Source organism: Neovison vison, chromosome 13, assembly GCF_020171115.1.
Source record: "Neovison vison isolate M4711 chromosome 13, ASM_NN_V1, whole genome shotgun sequence".
Classification (NCBI taxonomy): domain Eukaryota; kingdom Metazoa; phylum Chordata; class Mammalia; order Carnivora; family Mustelidae; genus Neogale; species Neogale vison.
In genome coordinates, this window is record NC_058103.1 from 62,767,225 (window position 1) to 62,783,372 (window position 16,148).

The 16,148-nt window shown below is 37.1% G+C and overlaps 1 protein-coding gene across 2 annotated transcripts in view; it reads left to right on the forward strand.

Moving 5' to 3' along the window:
- The window catches only part of BAZ1A (bromodomain adjacent to zinc finger domain 1A), a 93,612-nt gene that overhangs the window by 26,140 nt on the left and 51,324 nt on the right, over window positions 1-16,148 (forward strand). For both annotated transcript variants that reach the window (XM_044231659.1, XM_044231660.1), the window contains exon 3: window positions 7,312-7,455. In XM_044231659.1, the coding sequence (XP_044087594.1) occupies window positions 7,312-7,455 (144 nt within the window). The remainder of the gene's footprint in view (window positions 1-7,311; window positions 7,456-16,148) is intronic.

Below are 16,148 nucleotides of genomic sequence, written 5' to 3' on the forward strand. Positions count from 1 at the left end.
CATATTTTCAGTTTTCTGAAACAGATATGACTTGAATTCTGTATTGCCAGTGACAAAGTAACTTTCAAGTTTGAGAGTCTTATTCAGCTTTATTTGTTGAATTGAAAAATACAGTGCTGTGACTTAAAGTAAATTTAACAGATAAAATGTTTGTAGACGAGTCAATTTTTAATAAAAATACCTAGTACCCCTAATAGATAGCTTAGTGTTTTTTCTTATCAGCTGGGATTTGACTTGGGTGCATATGACAGAAAGAATTTCAATGGCATAAGGAAATAAAAAATTTTCATGTGAAATTAAGTACCTGCATTATAGTGTGGGGGAAGGGAGGTGGGATGCACATCCATAAAGTTGTCAGGAACTCAGGTTTTTTCCTGTTTTCTGCTCCATCATTCTGAGGCTGTGACCATTGTTTTCATTGTTCAGGATGGCAGCAAGAGAGAGGGAAGGCAAGAAGCTTCTCTTCCTATGTCCGTCCTTCACATTCCAGCTGATCTGAGTATTCTGAAATACTAAATGTTGGTGGGGTTCCTAGGTGGCTCAGTCACTTGGGTATCAGACTCTTGGTTTTGGCTCAGGTCATGATCTCAGGGTCATGAAATTGAGCCCCAAGTCAGCTTGAGATTCTTTCCCTCTGCCCCTCCTTGCCTCGAGCTCATGTTCACTCTTTCTCCCAAATAAATAATTAAGTCTTTAAAAATAAATAAATAAGGGGGCACCTGGGTGGCTCAGTGGGTTAAGCCGCTGCCTTCAGCTCAGGTCATGATCTCAGGGTCCTGGGATAGAGCCCTGCATTGAGCTCTCTGCTCAGCAGGAAGCCTCCTTCCTGCTCTCTCTCTCTGCCTGCTGCTCTGGTTACTTGTGCGTGTGCGCGCGCTCTCTCTCTCTCTCTCTGTGTGTGTCAAATAAATAAATAAATAAATAAAATACTATATGTCAAAATGAAAGGTCACTTCTGCTAAATCTGTGGTGGCATTTCATTATATTTAGTGTTTACTTGTCTCTGATCTTCATATGTTGGTCTTGCCTTCTTACAAGGTTATCATGTCTCTTTATATGTTGGTGTCAGTATGCCAGGCTAACATAAAGCTAAGCACACAAACGCTTTAAATGCTTATTAATTTGAATACAGTAGTTAGAATTTTAAAGTATTTTGGTGACACTTTAATTAATATGATTTATACTTAAGTCTGACTAACTCTTGGGGCTTTAAGATGATAATTTAAATAGCATGCTCGTAATATCCAGGGATTTGATACTTATTAGAAATATGTAGGATTTAACCCATATATCTTATATCTAGGATTTTATTTCCAAAGATTTTCACTTGAACTAGATCTTTTTTTTTTTTTTAAGATTTTATTTATTTATTTGACAGACAGATATCACAAGTAGGCAGAGAGGCAGGCAGAGAGAGAGGGAAGCAGGCTCCCTGCTAAGCAGAGAGCCCGATGCGGGGCTCAATCCCAGGGCCCTGAGATCATGACCTGGGCCAAAGGCAGAGGCTTTACCCACTGAGCCACCCAGGCGCCCCTATTAAAACTATTTTTGAAACAAAACCAGGAGGCACCTGGGCGGCTCCATTGGTTGAGCATCTGCCATTAGCTCAGGTCATGAGCTTTTTTACAGTCCCATCTTCTTTGGACTAGAACCAAGAAATTGTAGCAGGTGGATTTGAAAGACATAGAGTAATAAGCTTATTAGAAATCTATTAGAAGGTGTTGACTTAACATCTTGAATAGTTAACCGAAGTTTAGCTTAGCACTAGCAAGAGGCCTGGCCTTGATAAGATTAGCAAGAAATGTTAAACCTGTGGTTTGTGCAAAGTTAATAGTGTTAATAGTGTTGGTAATAAGTAGTATAATTTATATGTAAAACATTTCCTGCATTCTCATCTATGCCTCTGGACTGGTTTGCTTCTCCCTCGTTGTGTCAGGGAAGTATATTTCTATATTATTTTTCTGTTGGTTTTAAATAAATTAGTTGTTGAATTATCGTAGCTCTGTGGGCCCTACTGGGGATCATAGACTATTCCCTTCCGTACACTGTCGAACCATTTCAGGCACCACACCAGCCATACCTGAGCTGGGCACAAACCCATTTCTTTGTTTTTCCTTCATGACCACCGCCACCACCATCACAACTTAGGGGAACTCACCTGGGCTCTGCTAGTGAAAAACCATCTCTTTATATAACTTGAAGAACCTTATCATAAGTTCACTGAAGAGCTTCTTTCATCACCAAAGGGAACTCTGAGCAAATCATCCCTAGATGATACCCAGACCCTTCAAAACTGGGTCTGTTTGAGGTGAAGGGGGTTAAGAAATACAAACTTCCAGTTATAAATAAATCCGGAAATGAAAAGTGCAGCACAGAGAATATAGTTAGTCATGTTGTAATAGCGCTATATGGCAACAGATGATGGCTACACTTACCGTGGTGAGCACTGCATAATGTACAGAATTGTCGAATCACTGTGTTGTATACCTGAAATGAATATAACATTGCATGTCAACTATACCTCAGTAATACATTTTTTAAAACTGGGTCCATTTGATTGATTCCTTGCATATTTTTGTGCAGTTCATGTCACTAAGTTTACAGAACTTTTGTATTATTAGGCTACATAATTACCTAACATTTTTGATAGGATTTCCTGTAGTAGTTCCTCTTTAGAAACACTGGATTATTTCTGCCAACCAATGGTGAAAGTCAGCCTGCAGTTCTTTTTATACCATTTATGTTTGCTACTGATTTAGCCTTGATATTGAGCCTTTGTAAGCTTTATTGTTAGAACAGAAAAGAATTCTTAAAAAAAAAAAAGTAAAATAAACATAAGATTTGCCATTGTAATCATTTTTAAATGTATAATGTGGTGTCAAAAGTATATTCACGGTGTTACATAACCATCACTACTATTTCTAGAACTTTTTCATCATTCCAAACAGAAACTCTGTACCCATTAAGCAATAACTCCCCATTTCTCCCTCCCTGCAGACTCTGGTAACCTTTATTCTACTTTCTGTCTCCATGAATTTTCCTTTTTCTAGATACTTAATATAAGTGGGTTTGTACAATATTTGTTACTTGTTTGGCTTATTTCACTGAGCATAATGTTTTCAGGGTTCATCCATATTGTAGCCTGTATCAGAATTTCATCACTTTCCATGGCTGCTGAATATTCCACATTTTGTTTCCCCATTTACCTATTGGTAGACATTTGAGTTTTTTCCACCTTTGGGTTGGTATACAAGTATCTGCTAAGTTCCTGTTTGTTATTTTTTTTTAAAGGTTTTATTTATTTATTTGACAGAGACACAGTGAGAGAGGGAACATAAGCAGGGGGAGTGGGAGAGGGAGAAGCAGGCTTCCCCCTGAGCAGGGAGCCCAATGCGGAACTTTATCCTAGGACACTGAGATCGTGACCTGAGCCGAAGGCAGACGCTTAACGACTAAGCCACCCAGGCACCCCAAGCTCCTGTTTTCAATTCTTTTGGGTATATACCTAGAAATAGAATTGCTGGGTCATGTGATAATTCTGTGTTTAATTTTCTTAGGAACCATCACACTATTTTCACAGCAACTACCGCATTTTATATTCCCACCAGCAATGCACAAGGGTTCTAGTTTCTCCATATCCTCACTAACACTCATTATTTCTCATGTTTTGTTCTTTTAATAATAGCCATCTTGGGGGCGCCTGGGTGGCTCAGTGGTTAAGCCGCTGCCTTCGGCTCAGGTCATGATCTCAGGGTCCTGGGATCGAGCCCCGCATCAGGCTCTCTGCTCAGCAGGGAGCCTGCTTCCTCCTCTCTCTCTGCCTGCCTCTCTGCCTGCTTGTGATCTCTGTCAAATAAATAAATAAAATCTTTAAAAAAAAAAATAATAGCCATTTTGGTATAAAGTGGTATCTCATTGCAATTTTGATTTTGTATTTCCTTTACTTAAGATTAATGATGGCTAAACATCTTTTCATGTACTTATTGCCATTTGTATCTATTTAGGTCCTTTGCCTGTCTTTGAATTGGGTTCTTTTTTGTTGAGTTAATAAGTGTTCTTTATATGTTCTGCCTTGTTTTTGTCTGGTTTGTGTATCAGGGTAATGTTGGTATTATAAAATAAGTTAAGACATGTTATATCCTCCTCAGTGTTTGGGAAAATTTTGAGAGTTGATATTAATTCTTTGAATGTTTAATAGAATTTTCCATGAAGTTATCTGGTCCTGGGCTTATCTTTTTTGGAAAGTTTTTGATTACTGATTCAGTCTTACTGCTTACAAATCTATTCAAATTTTCTATTTCTTCCTGGGTCAGTTTTGGTAGTTTGTGTATTTTCAAGAATTTGTTCATTTTATCTAAGCTATCCCATTTGTCAGCATAAACAGTTGTCCATAATCTTTTCTTATAGTCTTTTTTAGTTTTGGTAAAATCACTAGTAATGTCCCCCACTTTACTTCTCATTTTAGTAATTTGAGTCCTCTCCATTTGTTCTCAGTTCTTTAAGAGCAAGTTGTAAAGGAGTCACATATGATACTTTTAATTGAACCTATATAACACTCAGAATGAGGTAAAATGAGCAAAGAGAGAAGATGATTTGAGGGCTGGATTCACCTACATAGTTTACATTTTGAGGATTCTTAAACTTTGGGGTGCTGTAAAACTGATTATTTCTTCAATTTAGGAATGATGCAAAAATTTCCTAGCAGGAAATCTCTGGTCCTGGTTTTCTCTGTGCCTAACAGCAGCACTATTAGATATTTTAGGGTATACTAAAGATGTTCTTCTAATGGAGAATTAATGAGCACATGATAAAATGTACACTAATGAAAATATGTGCTACTATGTTATAAAAATTCATCAGCTTTCCGGGGCGCCTGGGTGGCTCAGTGGGCTATGCCTCTGCCCTCAGCTATGGTCATGACCTCACGGTCCTGAGATTAAGCCCCGCATCGGGCTCTCTGCCTCATCGGGCTCTCTGCCCCGTGGGGAGCCTAATTAGCAAGAAATGTTAAACCTGTGGTTTGTGCAAAGTTAATAGTGTTGGTAATAAGTAGTATTGTAAATAAATAAATAAATAAAGTCTTGGGAAAAAAATGTATTGGCTCAGCATAAAGGTGCCCACCCAGTATCAACTAACTCTGGCCAGGACCTTGTGGGACCATGACAGCTCTACTTAGTTGCCGTGTGGAGGGAGGTGGGGTAAAGGAAGAATGAAGTTCCTAGGAGAATGGGGATGGTGACTAGATGGGCAGTTTATGAATGCCCACAATATATCAAAACTTGTTTATGGTTTGTAGGTTGACCAAATGAATGATAAATAGTGAGCAAATTGTCTAATCTTGAACCGCTTTTTCTCAGAAAAGGGATTTACCCCATTGGTAAGTATAGGTATATATGTACTTAAGATATTCTTAGTAATAAAACCTTCCCTTGGATTGCCCAAGTTGTTTTCTCTCACCCTTTTCCCTTCCCTGCCCCCAAGATCTTGGCAACCACTTACCCACTTTCTGTCTATGAATTTGCCTTTACTGAATATTCCCTATAAATGAAGTCATACACTATGTGGCCTTCTATGTCTGGTTTCTTTCATTTAGCATAATGTGTTCAAAGTTCATCTATACTTCATTTTAATTTTTGTGCTGAATAATATTCCATTGTATGGATATACTACATTTTTATTATAGGTTGCAAATTGGCATAGTAAAAATGGGATTGAGAAGTATTTCAGTTGTGAATATGTCTGGAATTGCCCATAAAATCCAGATAGAGTGTGCAGAGGTTAAGGAATTCAAAATAGAGGCGATAAAGAAATGGGCAGAAGACATTAACAGACATTTCTCCAAAGAAGACCTCCAGATGGCCAACAGACACATGAAAAAGTGCTCCACATCACTCAGCATCAGGGAAATACAAATCAAAACCACAATGAGATACCACCTCACACCAGTCAGAATGCTGGCGAGGATGCAGAGAAAGGGGAACCTCCTACACTATTAGTGGGGAATGCAGGCTGGTGCAGCCACTCTGGAAAACAGTATGGAGGTTACCCAAAAAAGTTGAAAATAGAGTTACCCTATGACCCAGCAATTATACTATTGGGTATTTACCCCAAAAATACAAATGTAGTGATCTGAAGGGGCACCTGCACCCCAGTGTTTATAGCAGCAATGTTCACAATAGCCAAACTATGGAAGAAGCCCAGATGTCCATTGACAGATGAATGGATAAAGAAGATGGGGTGTGTATATACACAATGGAATATTACTCAGCCATCAAAAAGGAAAGAACTCTTGCCATTTGTGCCAACATGGAACTAGAGAGTATTATGCTAAGCAAAATAAGTCAGTCAGAGAAAGGCAACTATCATGTGGTCTCACTGATGTGGGGAATTTAAGGAAAAAAAAAAAAAAAGGATCACAGAGAAAGAGAGGAAAAAATAAAATAAGAGGAAACCAGAGAGGGAGACAAACCATAAGAGACTCTTAACTACAGAAACAAACTAAGGGTTGCTGGAGGAGAGGAGGATGGAGGGAAGGGTAACTTGTGATGGTTATTAAGGAGGGAATGTGATGGTAATGAGCATTGGATGTGATATAACACTGATGAATCACAGATCTGTCCCTCTGAAACCAATAATACATTATGTTAGTAAAAAAAAAAAAAATAGAGGCAGTAGAACTAGTGAATAGGAAGTTTAATATAGAGATCAGAAATGCCAACAAAAGCTACAGTGAGAATAAAAAAGGTTATGATCAGGAGAATTTCAGAATTTAAAATGTTGGGTGCTTTGAAAAACTGTAAGATCCAGTCTGTATAATGACATATTATGCCAGTGTTTTATTTTCTAAGCAGTAACTTTAGTTAAGTATATACTTGCTGGGACACCTGGGTGGTTCAGTGGGTTGAGCATCTGCCTTTGGCTCAGGGCATGATGCCCCAGGGTTCTGAGATTGAGTTCCACATCAGGCACCTTGGTCAGCAAGAAGCCTACTTCTCCTTCTACCTGCCTGCCTCTCTCCGTTTCTCTCCCTCTCTCTCTCTCTCTCACAAATAAATAATAAAATAAAATCTTTTTTAAAAAAAGAATGTAATTGCTAAGAATTTTGATAAATTGACCTCGTATTATTTTAAACTGTAGCTAACCTTTGCTTAAATTGGATGTTACAGATTTTCTATTTGGTTACATCAATGAGTCATAGTTTCTACGAAACAAAATATCTTTTCAGTTGTTCAGAATAATTAGATTGTTCTGAAACATTTGATTATAAAATATAAAATAATTTCCATTTTTTAATGTATCCTTTTCTTTCAGGTTACAGTGTAGGATTTTGGAAGTCCTCCCTCCATCACATCAAAATGGCTTTGCTAATGGACATATCAGCAGTGTCGATGGAGAAACTATTATCATCAGTGATAGTGATGATTCAGAAACACAAAACAGTTCTTTTCAAAATGGGTAAGTGATTTTTACAATGTATTATTTTTAAATGTATAATTTTTAAAATGTATTATCAGATTGGCTAATGATACCCTATTGATACAATTTTCTCTTTAATCCTTCCCTTTTTCTTTAGTAAGCCTACAGTGTAAAATCCATCTAAGTGATGTGGTTCAACAACATGTGTTAGAATTTGCAAAATTGAAAGTACCTAGTTAACTCTAGTCAGCTGCTTAGGAATAACTGAAGTTCGCCTCATTCAGTTACACACACACATTCCAATTTTCTTGGGAAAATTCTTTCTGTACCTTAATTATTATACCTAATCACTTTATAGTGCATATGGAAATTGGTCATTTGACAGCCTGGGTCAGCTGAGTGTTCCTGGGCAAAAAATCACACAGGCAAATATAGATTGGCATTGTCCGCAGGTAAATTTAAAATCTCAGCTAAGTCTTCAACTGGTTAAGTCTTCTTAAATGCTATTCTGTATGTTCCACAAGTAAGTGAAACCATATGGTAATTGACTTCCTCTGCTTGCTTGATTTATTTCACTCATCATAATCTCCAGTCCCACCCATGTTGATGAAAAGTTGGGTATTTATTCTTTCTAATGGCTGAGTAATATTCCATTGTGTATATGGACCATGTCTTTATCATTCATCTGTTGAAGGGCATCTCAGCTCTTTTCACAGTTTGGCTATGGTGGACATTGCTGCTGTGAACATTAGGGTACATATGGCCTTTCTTTTCACTACATCTGCATCATTGGGGTAAATAGAGTTGCCAGGTCATAGCTGTTATACAGAAACAGTGAATCATGGAACACTACATCAAAAACTAGTGATGTGCTATATGGTGACTAACATAATAAAAAATTATATCCAGAAAAAAAAAGTCTTATGTTCTTTAGCTCCACTCCCTCCTCTGTTCTAGTAAGAAACCTAACCTGAGGCTGCTTTTTTTTTTTTTTTTTTTTTTTGGGTGTGTGGCGGGGTGCATAGGTGGCACACAGTGCTACATTAGTTTCAGGTTTCCTGGCTGGTTCAGTCAGTAGAGCATACGATTGACCCTTGATCTCAGGGTAATGGGTCTGAGCCCCACACTGGGCATAAAGCTTACTTTAAAAAACAAACAAACAAAAAGACATAGTGATTCAATATCTCTCTGTACTTTTGCTGTGTGACATAGTGATTCAGTATCTCTCTCTGTACTTATGCTCACCACAAGTATATCTACCATCTGTCACCCTACAATGCTATTACAATACAATTGACTATATTCCCTATGCTGTGCCTTTGCATTTCTGTTACTTCATTCATTCCATAACCGGAAGGCTGTATCCTCCACTCCCCTTCACCCATTGTGCCCATACCTCACCCCTCTCCCCTCCATTGACCATCAGTTTGCTTTCCATACTTAGGTCTGATTCTTTTTATTTGTTCACTTGTTTTTTAGGTTCCACATATAAATGAAATCATATGGTGTTTGTCTCACCCATGTTGTCACAAATGTCAAGATCTCATCCTTTTTATGGCTACCTAATATTCCATTGTATATGTATGTATGTGTGTCTTCACTCATCAGTTGAGTAAATTGACTTGCTATTGATGGACACTTGAATTGCTTCCATATCTTGGCTATTGTAAATAATGCTGCAATAAACATAGGCATGGGTGCATATATCTTTGTTTATGTTTTTGTTTTCTTTGGGTAGAAATCCAGTACAGGAATTATTAGATCATATGGTATTTCTGTTTTTAATTTTTTTGAGGAACTTCCATACTGTTTTCCACAGTGGCTACACCAGTTAACATTCCTATCAATAGTACACAAGGGTTCTTTTTTCTCCACATGCTCACCAACACTTGTTTTTTATCTTTTTGATTGTTGCCATCCTGACAGGTGCAAGGTTTTGATTTGCATTTCCCTGATTAATAGTGATATGGAACTTTTTTTTTTTTAAGTAGGCTCCATGTCCAGTATGGAGCCCATCATGGGGCTTGAACTCATTACCCTGAGATCAAGGCCTGAGCTGAGATCAAGAGTCAGGCGCTTAACCAACTGAGCCACCCAGGTGCCCCAGCAGTTGAGCATTCTTTTTTTTTTTTTTTTTTTTTTAAAGATTATATTTATTTGACAGACAGAGAGGCAGGCAGAGAAAGAGGAGGAAGCAGGCTCCCTGAGGAGCAGAGAGCCCAATGCGGGGCTGGATCCCAGAACCCTGGGATCATGACCTGAGCCGAAGGCAGAGGCTTTAACCCACTGAGCCACCCAGGCGCCCCGAGCATTCTTTTTAAAAGAATTATTTATTTACTTTAAGAGAGCTTGCGCATGCATGAGTCGGGGGAGGGACAAAGAGATATGGGCAAGAACCTCAAGCAGATTCCCTGCAAAGCAGGTAGCCTGATTCGGGGCTTGATTCCACAACTTATGAGATCATGACCTGAGCCAAGATCAAGAGTTAGAGGCCTATGTACCCCTTGAGTGTTTTGTTTTTTTTAAGATTTTATTTATTTATTTGACAGAGATCACAAGTAGGCAGAGAGATAGGCAGAGAGACAGAGTGGGGAAACAGGCTCCCTGCTGAGCAGAGAGCTCAGTGCGGGGTTCAATCCCAGGACCCTGAGACCATGACCTGAGCCAAAGGCAGAGGCTTAATCTGCTGAGTCACCCAGGCACCCCTGCCCTGAGTATTTTTTAACATGTCTGTTTGCCATCTGTGTGTATGGGTTCTTTGGAAAATTTCTAGTCAGGCCCTCCACCTATTTTTTTTTTTTTTTAATTTATTTGATAGACAGAGATCACAAGTAGGCAGAGAGGCACGCAGAGAGAGAGAGGAAGGGAAGCAGGCTCCCCGCCGAGCAGAGAGTCCGATGTGGGGCTCGATCCCAGAACTCTGGGATCATGACCTGAGCCGATAGCAGAGGCCTTAACCCACTGAGCCACCCAGGCACCCCCCCCATTTTTAATTGGATTTTTGGGGGGGGGGTTGGTGTTGAATTGTATGACTTATTTTTTTTTTAAGATTTTATTTATTTATTTATTTGACAGAGAGAGAGATCACAAGTAGGCAGAGAGGCAGGCAGAGAGAGAGGAGGAAGCAGGCTCCCCGCTGAGCAGAGAGCCTGATGCGGGGCTTGATCCCAGGACCCTGGGATCATGACCTGAGCCGAAAGCAGAGGCTTTAACCCACTGAGCCACCCAGGCGCCCCGTATGACTTTTTTATATAGTGGTTATGAACTCCCTGAGGCCACTCTTAACTACTTCCTTTATCTCCTTTGCATCTGAAATATCAGTAACTACCAAGTTCTGTACATAGTTCAGCTTCTTGTTTTATCTGACTTGAACTTACTGTATCTATAACTAGCATTTGAGCATTTGCTGTCCAGGCACTGTGCTAAGTTCTTTATATGCATATCAGTCACTCCTGGAAGAGTGTTGTTATCCTTGTTAAACAAGAAGAACCTGAGCTTTAGTAATTTTAATTGGTGTTGCACAAGACCATCTAGCCTAGTATATTGCCTGACAGAAAAAACAATTTTTAGGTGAGTGAAGCAAGACATGGTCCTATTAATAAGTCTTTTGATGCATCTCGTTTTTTTCTTGAGTTGTTACTTTATTAACGACAAAAAAGAGATTTTTGCGTCCCTCATTGAATATAGAGTTTATGATGCAAAATTATTGAGTATTATGGTGGTTAATATATGTCTTTTAGCAGCCCTGACTGTAGTTCATGTGTTTTGTTTGGAGTGTATGAATGATTATTACCCTTAAATAGAGTTAATTATATATGAGTCTTGAAGGGTTAAATATAGATTTGTATATAAAGGACTTTATTTAAATTGATGTTTAAATATGGTAAGCATTAAATTTTTTCATTTTAAACGATTTATCAGTTAAGGCTATTTTATACTAACTTTTTTTTAAAGATTTTATTTATTTGAGAGAGCTCGAGCAAGAAAGCACAAGCAGAGGGAGGGGCAGGAAGAGGGAGAAGCAGGGAGCCCAATATGGGGGCTCCACCCCAGGACCCTAAAATCATGACCTGAGCCTATAGACGCTTAACCTACTGAACCACCCAGACACCCCTATTTTGTAGTAACTTTTAACCTAATCTTTCTAATTCTTGTAGATGCTTTAGGATGAGCAATGTCTAGACTCTTAGGTTCAGCACTCCATTATTCAGCTCATTAATGTCCTTTCTCTTCCTTTTTTGAATAGGAGGTACATGCATAGTTTGTAGCTGATTTGGTACCTTGAGTACAAAGCAAATTAATTCATAATCCCCATTAGTAATAGTAAATATTTTACTTGCTATATGTGGCTTTATTCCCATCAATTCTACTTCTGCCACGTATAACAAGCTTATCCCGGAGTATTATTTAATTTGACCATGATTTCCTGCCTAAATAGCTTGTGCCTTATTCCATGAATATACTTGGTATAGAAAAAGTGAGTAAGCTAATTAATTACTTTATTCACAGGTATTTTAACCTGTTTGTGATTCTAAAAGGATCTGAGCCTTCACTATACATCAACATCATAAAATGCCTACTTATTTATAGCTTGCTTCCATTGTATTCTGATATCCCAGGAAAAGTGAAACATAATCATCTTTGGGCCATTGTTCTGTTATTTCTATCAATTCTATGATCTAAGTGAGTAAGAAATTTACTTCTTCTAGGTTGCTCCCTGACAACAAAACATAATCTGGAGTTTCTCACATTTCAGTAGGTGGGTTGAAAGGATGAGAATGGAACAGTTATTTATTGGTCATTTTCCATTACTTGAGCTGTATAACAGCACCCACATCTGTTTTCTTATTTATTTTATTCCTCAGAACCATTCTATAAGGGTAGATGATCATATTCTTTTATCATTGAGGAGAAATGGAAGTTCAGAGTTAAAAAATGTTTCCACATCACCTAGTTAAAAATTTCTGTGAGACATACTAAGGCGGCATATTTAGAATTAAGCCTAGGTGTTCAAAATGGTCACCAGCATTCCAGGGAGAGGGGCGTTAAAATATATATAATATTTTCTGTTTTAGCCATTTTAAGTGTATAATTCAATGGCATTAATTGCATTCACAGTGTCATACCACTATCATCACTATTCCCAAAACCTTTTCTTTACCCCAGACCGAAACTCTATACCCGTTAGGTAATAGTGGTACATTCCCTTTTCCCCCTCCGTCACCTGGTAACCTCTAATCTGCTTTCTGTCTCTGTGAATTTACGTATTCTAAATATTTCATATAAGTGAAGTCATACTGCATTTGTCCTTTTGTGTGTTGCTTATTTTATTTAGTACTATTTTCCAAGGCACAGTCATGTCGTAGTATGTTGAGATTTATAATAGAACTTTGATACACCTGTCTTAAATATACTTTAGAAAGAGATGAGGCTAATTTTTCTAATCATTACTTTTTATTGCTCTGCATTCCATTGTATGTATATACTACATTTTGTTTATCCATTCATTTGTTGATAGATGCTTGAGTTTATATGAATAATAATAATATGAATATATTGATGAATAATTGATGAAAATGAATAATGATGAAAATATTGATGAATATCTGAATATCAGAGTTTTATAGAGTCATCTCTAGGCAGATATTATTTGAAGTTTAAAATTATCTTAAAAATATTATTCTAACCTGAAAATAGTATATGAACAAGGATACATTTTTGGTAACATTTTATAATCCTGGTGGTAATTTGCAAGAGCACAAGGAAAAACTAAGTATTTTAGGAAACTTGAAAAGTGTATTGTGTATCCCATTTTGAAATACTATACAACTGGGGCACCTGGGTGGCTCAGTGGGTTAAGCCGCTGCCTTCAGCTCAGGTCATGATCTCAGGGTCCTGGGATCGAGTCCCACAACGGGCTCTCTGCTCAGCAGGGAGCCTGCTTCCTCATCTCTCTCTCTCTGCCTGCCTCTCTGCCTACTTGTGATCTCTCTCTGTCAAATAAATAAATAAAATCTTTAAAAAAAAAAAGAAAGAAAAAAGAAATACTATGCAACTGACTTCCTTCATGCAGTGTAATCTGGCTGTGATGTCCAAGTGTTATTTTTAAAGAAGTAGACCTAATTGTTTTGCTAATTGTAGTTCATATATGAAATTTTTATGTGTGAGGTCAGGTTAGCATTTTAAATTCTAAAAATAAACAAACAAAACACCACCATAAGTAACCCCTGTTTGTGCTGAAAGCTTAATTATTTGATCTTTTGTCATTTCTGTTGTACTGCTATAGAAAAAAATTTTAACTGCCTTTTTAGTATCAAATATTGTCCATGGGATAGCAATAAAAACAGTTCCCATTATGAGAAAATAAAAGTAGAACTAAAATTATATATATAATATATAATAAAATTATATATAATATATAATACATACAATAATATATAAAATTATATGTAATGTATAATATAATAATATAAAAATTAAATATATAATATAATACTAAAATATATAATATATAATAATATATAATAAATTATATAGAAAAATATATAAGTATATAATATATAAAATTATATATAATACATATAACATGTATGTATAATATATACAATTGCCAATATGCCTAGTTACATATACTAGTTACATATAATATATATGTAACTAGGCGTATTGGGGCACCTGGGTGGGCTTAGTCAGTTAAATGTTTGACCCTTGATTTTGGCTCCGGTCATGATCCTCAGGGTTGTGAGACTGAGTCCCACAATGGAGCCTGCCTGCTTGGGAGTTTCTCCCTCTGCCTCTGCCCCTCCCTGCTAAAAAATACATATAACTAGGCATATTGAAATATGGTATATTTATAAAATAAATCGGTGATAAAATTTTGTGAATAAATCATTGGAATGGTGATCTAATTTCTACAAATATAATATTTGGTGTTAATTTTCCAGTGTAGAGCTAGTAATAGATCTGTACTTGTTGCTAATAAAATCAGTCTCTTAGTTACAGTCATGGCTAAGATCATTACATTCAATTTAGTATTCCAGCTATTTAGGCCTAGGCTTTAGGAAGCAAAGGAGAAAAATTGTTAAAATGGTTTTTTTTTTTTTTTTAAAAGATTTTATTTATTTGACAGAGAGAGATCACAAGTAGGTAGAGAGGCAAGCAGAGAGAGAGAGGGGAGGAAGCAGGCTCCCCGCCAAGCAGAGAGCCCGATGCAGGACTTGATCCCAGAACCCTGAGATCATGACCTGAGCTGAAGGCAGAAACTTAACCCACTGAGCCACCAAGGTGCCCCTTTATTTTTAGTATTATCTTTTAATTCCTGTCTTATAGGTGAATCCATATGATAAGCAGTTTCTGTTGGTTTCCAACAACTGTACTTCCTTGGAAATAATCTAGTTATGATTTTATTTACATAGAATTTTGTGTAAGAGTTATAACAAAACTCCCATAAGAATATTTTCACTGGTTGGAAAAAATGATTTTAGTTCTGTTATGTTTTATCTTCAGAAATGAATTTTATGGGGAGCCTGGGTGGCTCAGTGGTTTAAAGCCTCTGCTTTCGGCTCAGGTCATGACCTCAGGGTCCTGGGTTGGAGCTCTCTGCTCAGCAGGGAGCCTACTTCCCCGTCTTTCTCTGCCTGCCTCTCTGCCTACTTGTGATCTCTGTCTGTCAAATAAATTAAAATCTTTAAAAAAAATGAATTTCATGATATAGCAAGAAAAAAATAATTTTATATACAAAAAAATCACATTTTTATAGCCTTAAATCCATTAAGATAAAGTCCAAACAAGTTTTCTATAAACAAATAATATATAAATAAAATAAATATATTTATAGATTTATAACTGTGACTTTAAAAATAATTATATACTGCTCCTGGCAGTAATCTTTTAAGTGCAATCTATATTATGCTTGATCAACCCCTTATATGTATAAAATGGTAGTGATTGATTAATTGCTAAGCTAGCACTAATTCAAAAAATGATATCAAGATAAAAAATCAAGTCTGTTCTTGAACAACTGCTGCTGATTCATTAAGATCCTTTTTTTTTCCCCTTCTTTTCATTCCAAGAAATTCCTTTATCGGAAACTCACATCAGTATTACTCTCTGAACACTTCGACTTCTCTCTTTGATCTGTTCTTTTGGGACTGTGATTTTCAAACTGCGGGTTATATAGCTTTGTGTAGGTTGTGAAATTAATTTAATAATGAATTTTAACAGAATAGAAAATATTAGACTGCATTCCATATAGTCAGGTTGAATGATTATATATATTTCCTGTGTATACTGGGTCTCAATGTAAAGATCTTTCGTTCTCCAACTAGAAACTTGAATGCAGTTAAAGGTGAATACTTGAGTTTTATTTGTGTGATTGTCTCATGCATCCCTTCTGTCTGAGTCTCTCCGCACCCCCCACCTTGTGTGTACTGTATTTATAACACTTTGGCTATATCTGACCCTCATTGCTAACAATGCTTCCTTTATTGTCCTTTCCTATCATTTTCATCTCAGTCACCCATACTCACAACCCTGTTATATATGTACTTGCATTCACAGAGGCAGCTTATAAAAAATCCAACCACTTGTCATTTACTGCCACCACGACCACCCTAGTCTGTAATTGCCATCAATTCTCACTTGGTTCATTGCACTAGCTTTCTAATGGATGTCCCTGTTTGCACTCTTGCCCCACAGTCTGGCAGCCAGAGTAATCTTTCTGAAGTGTAAGT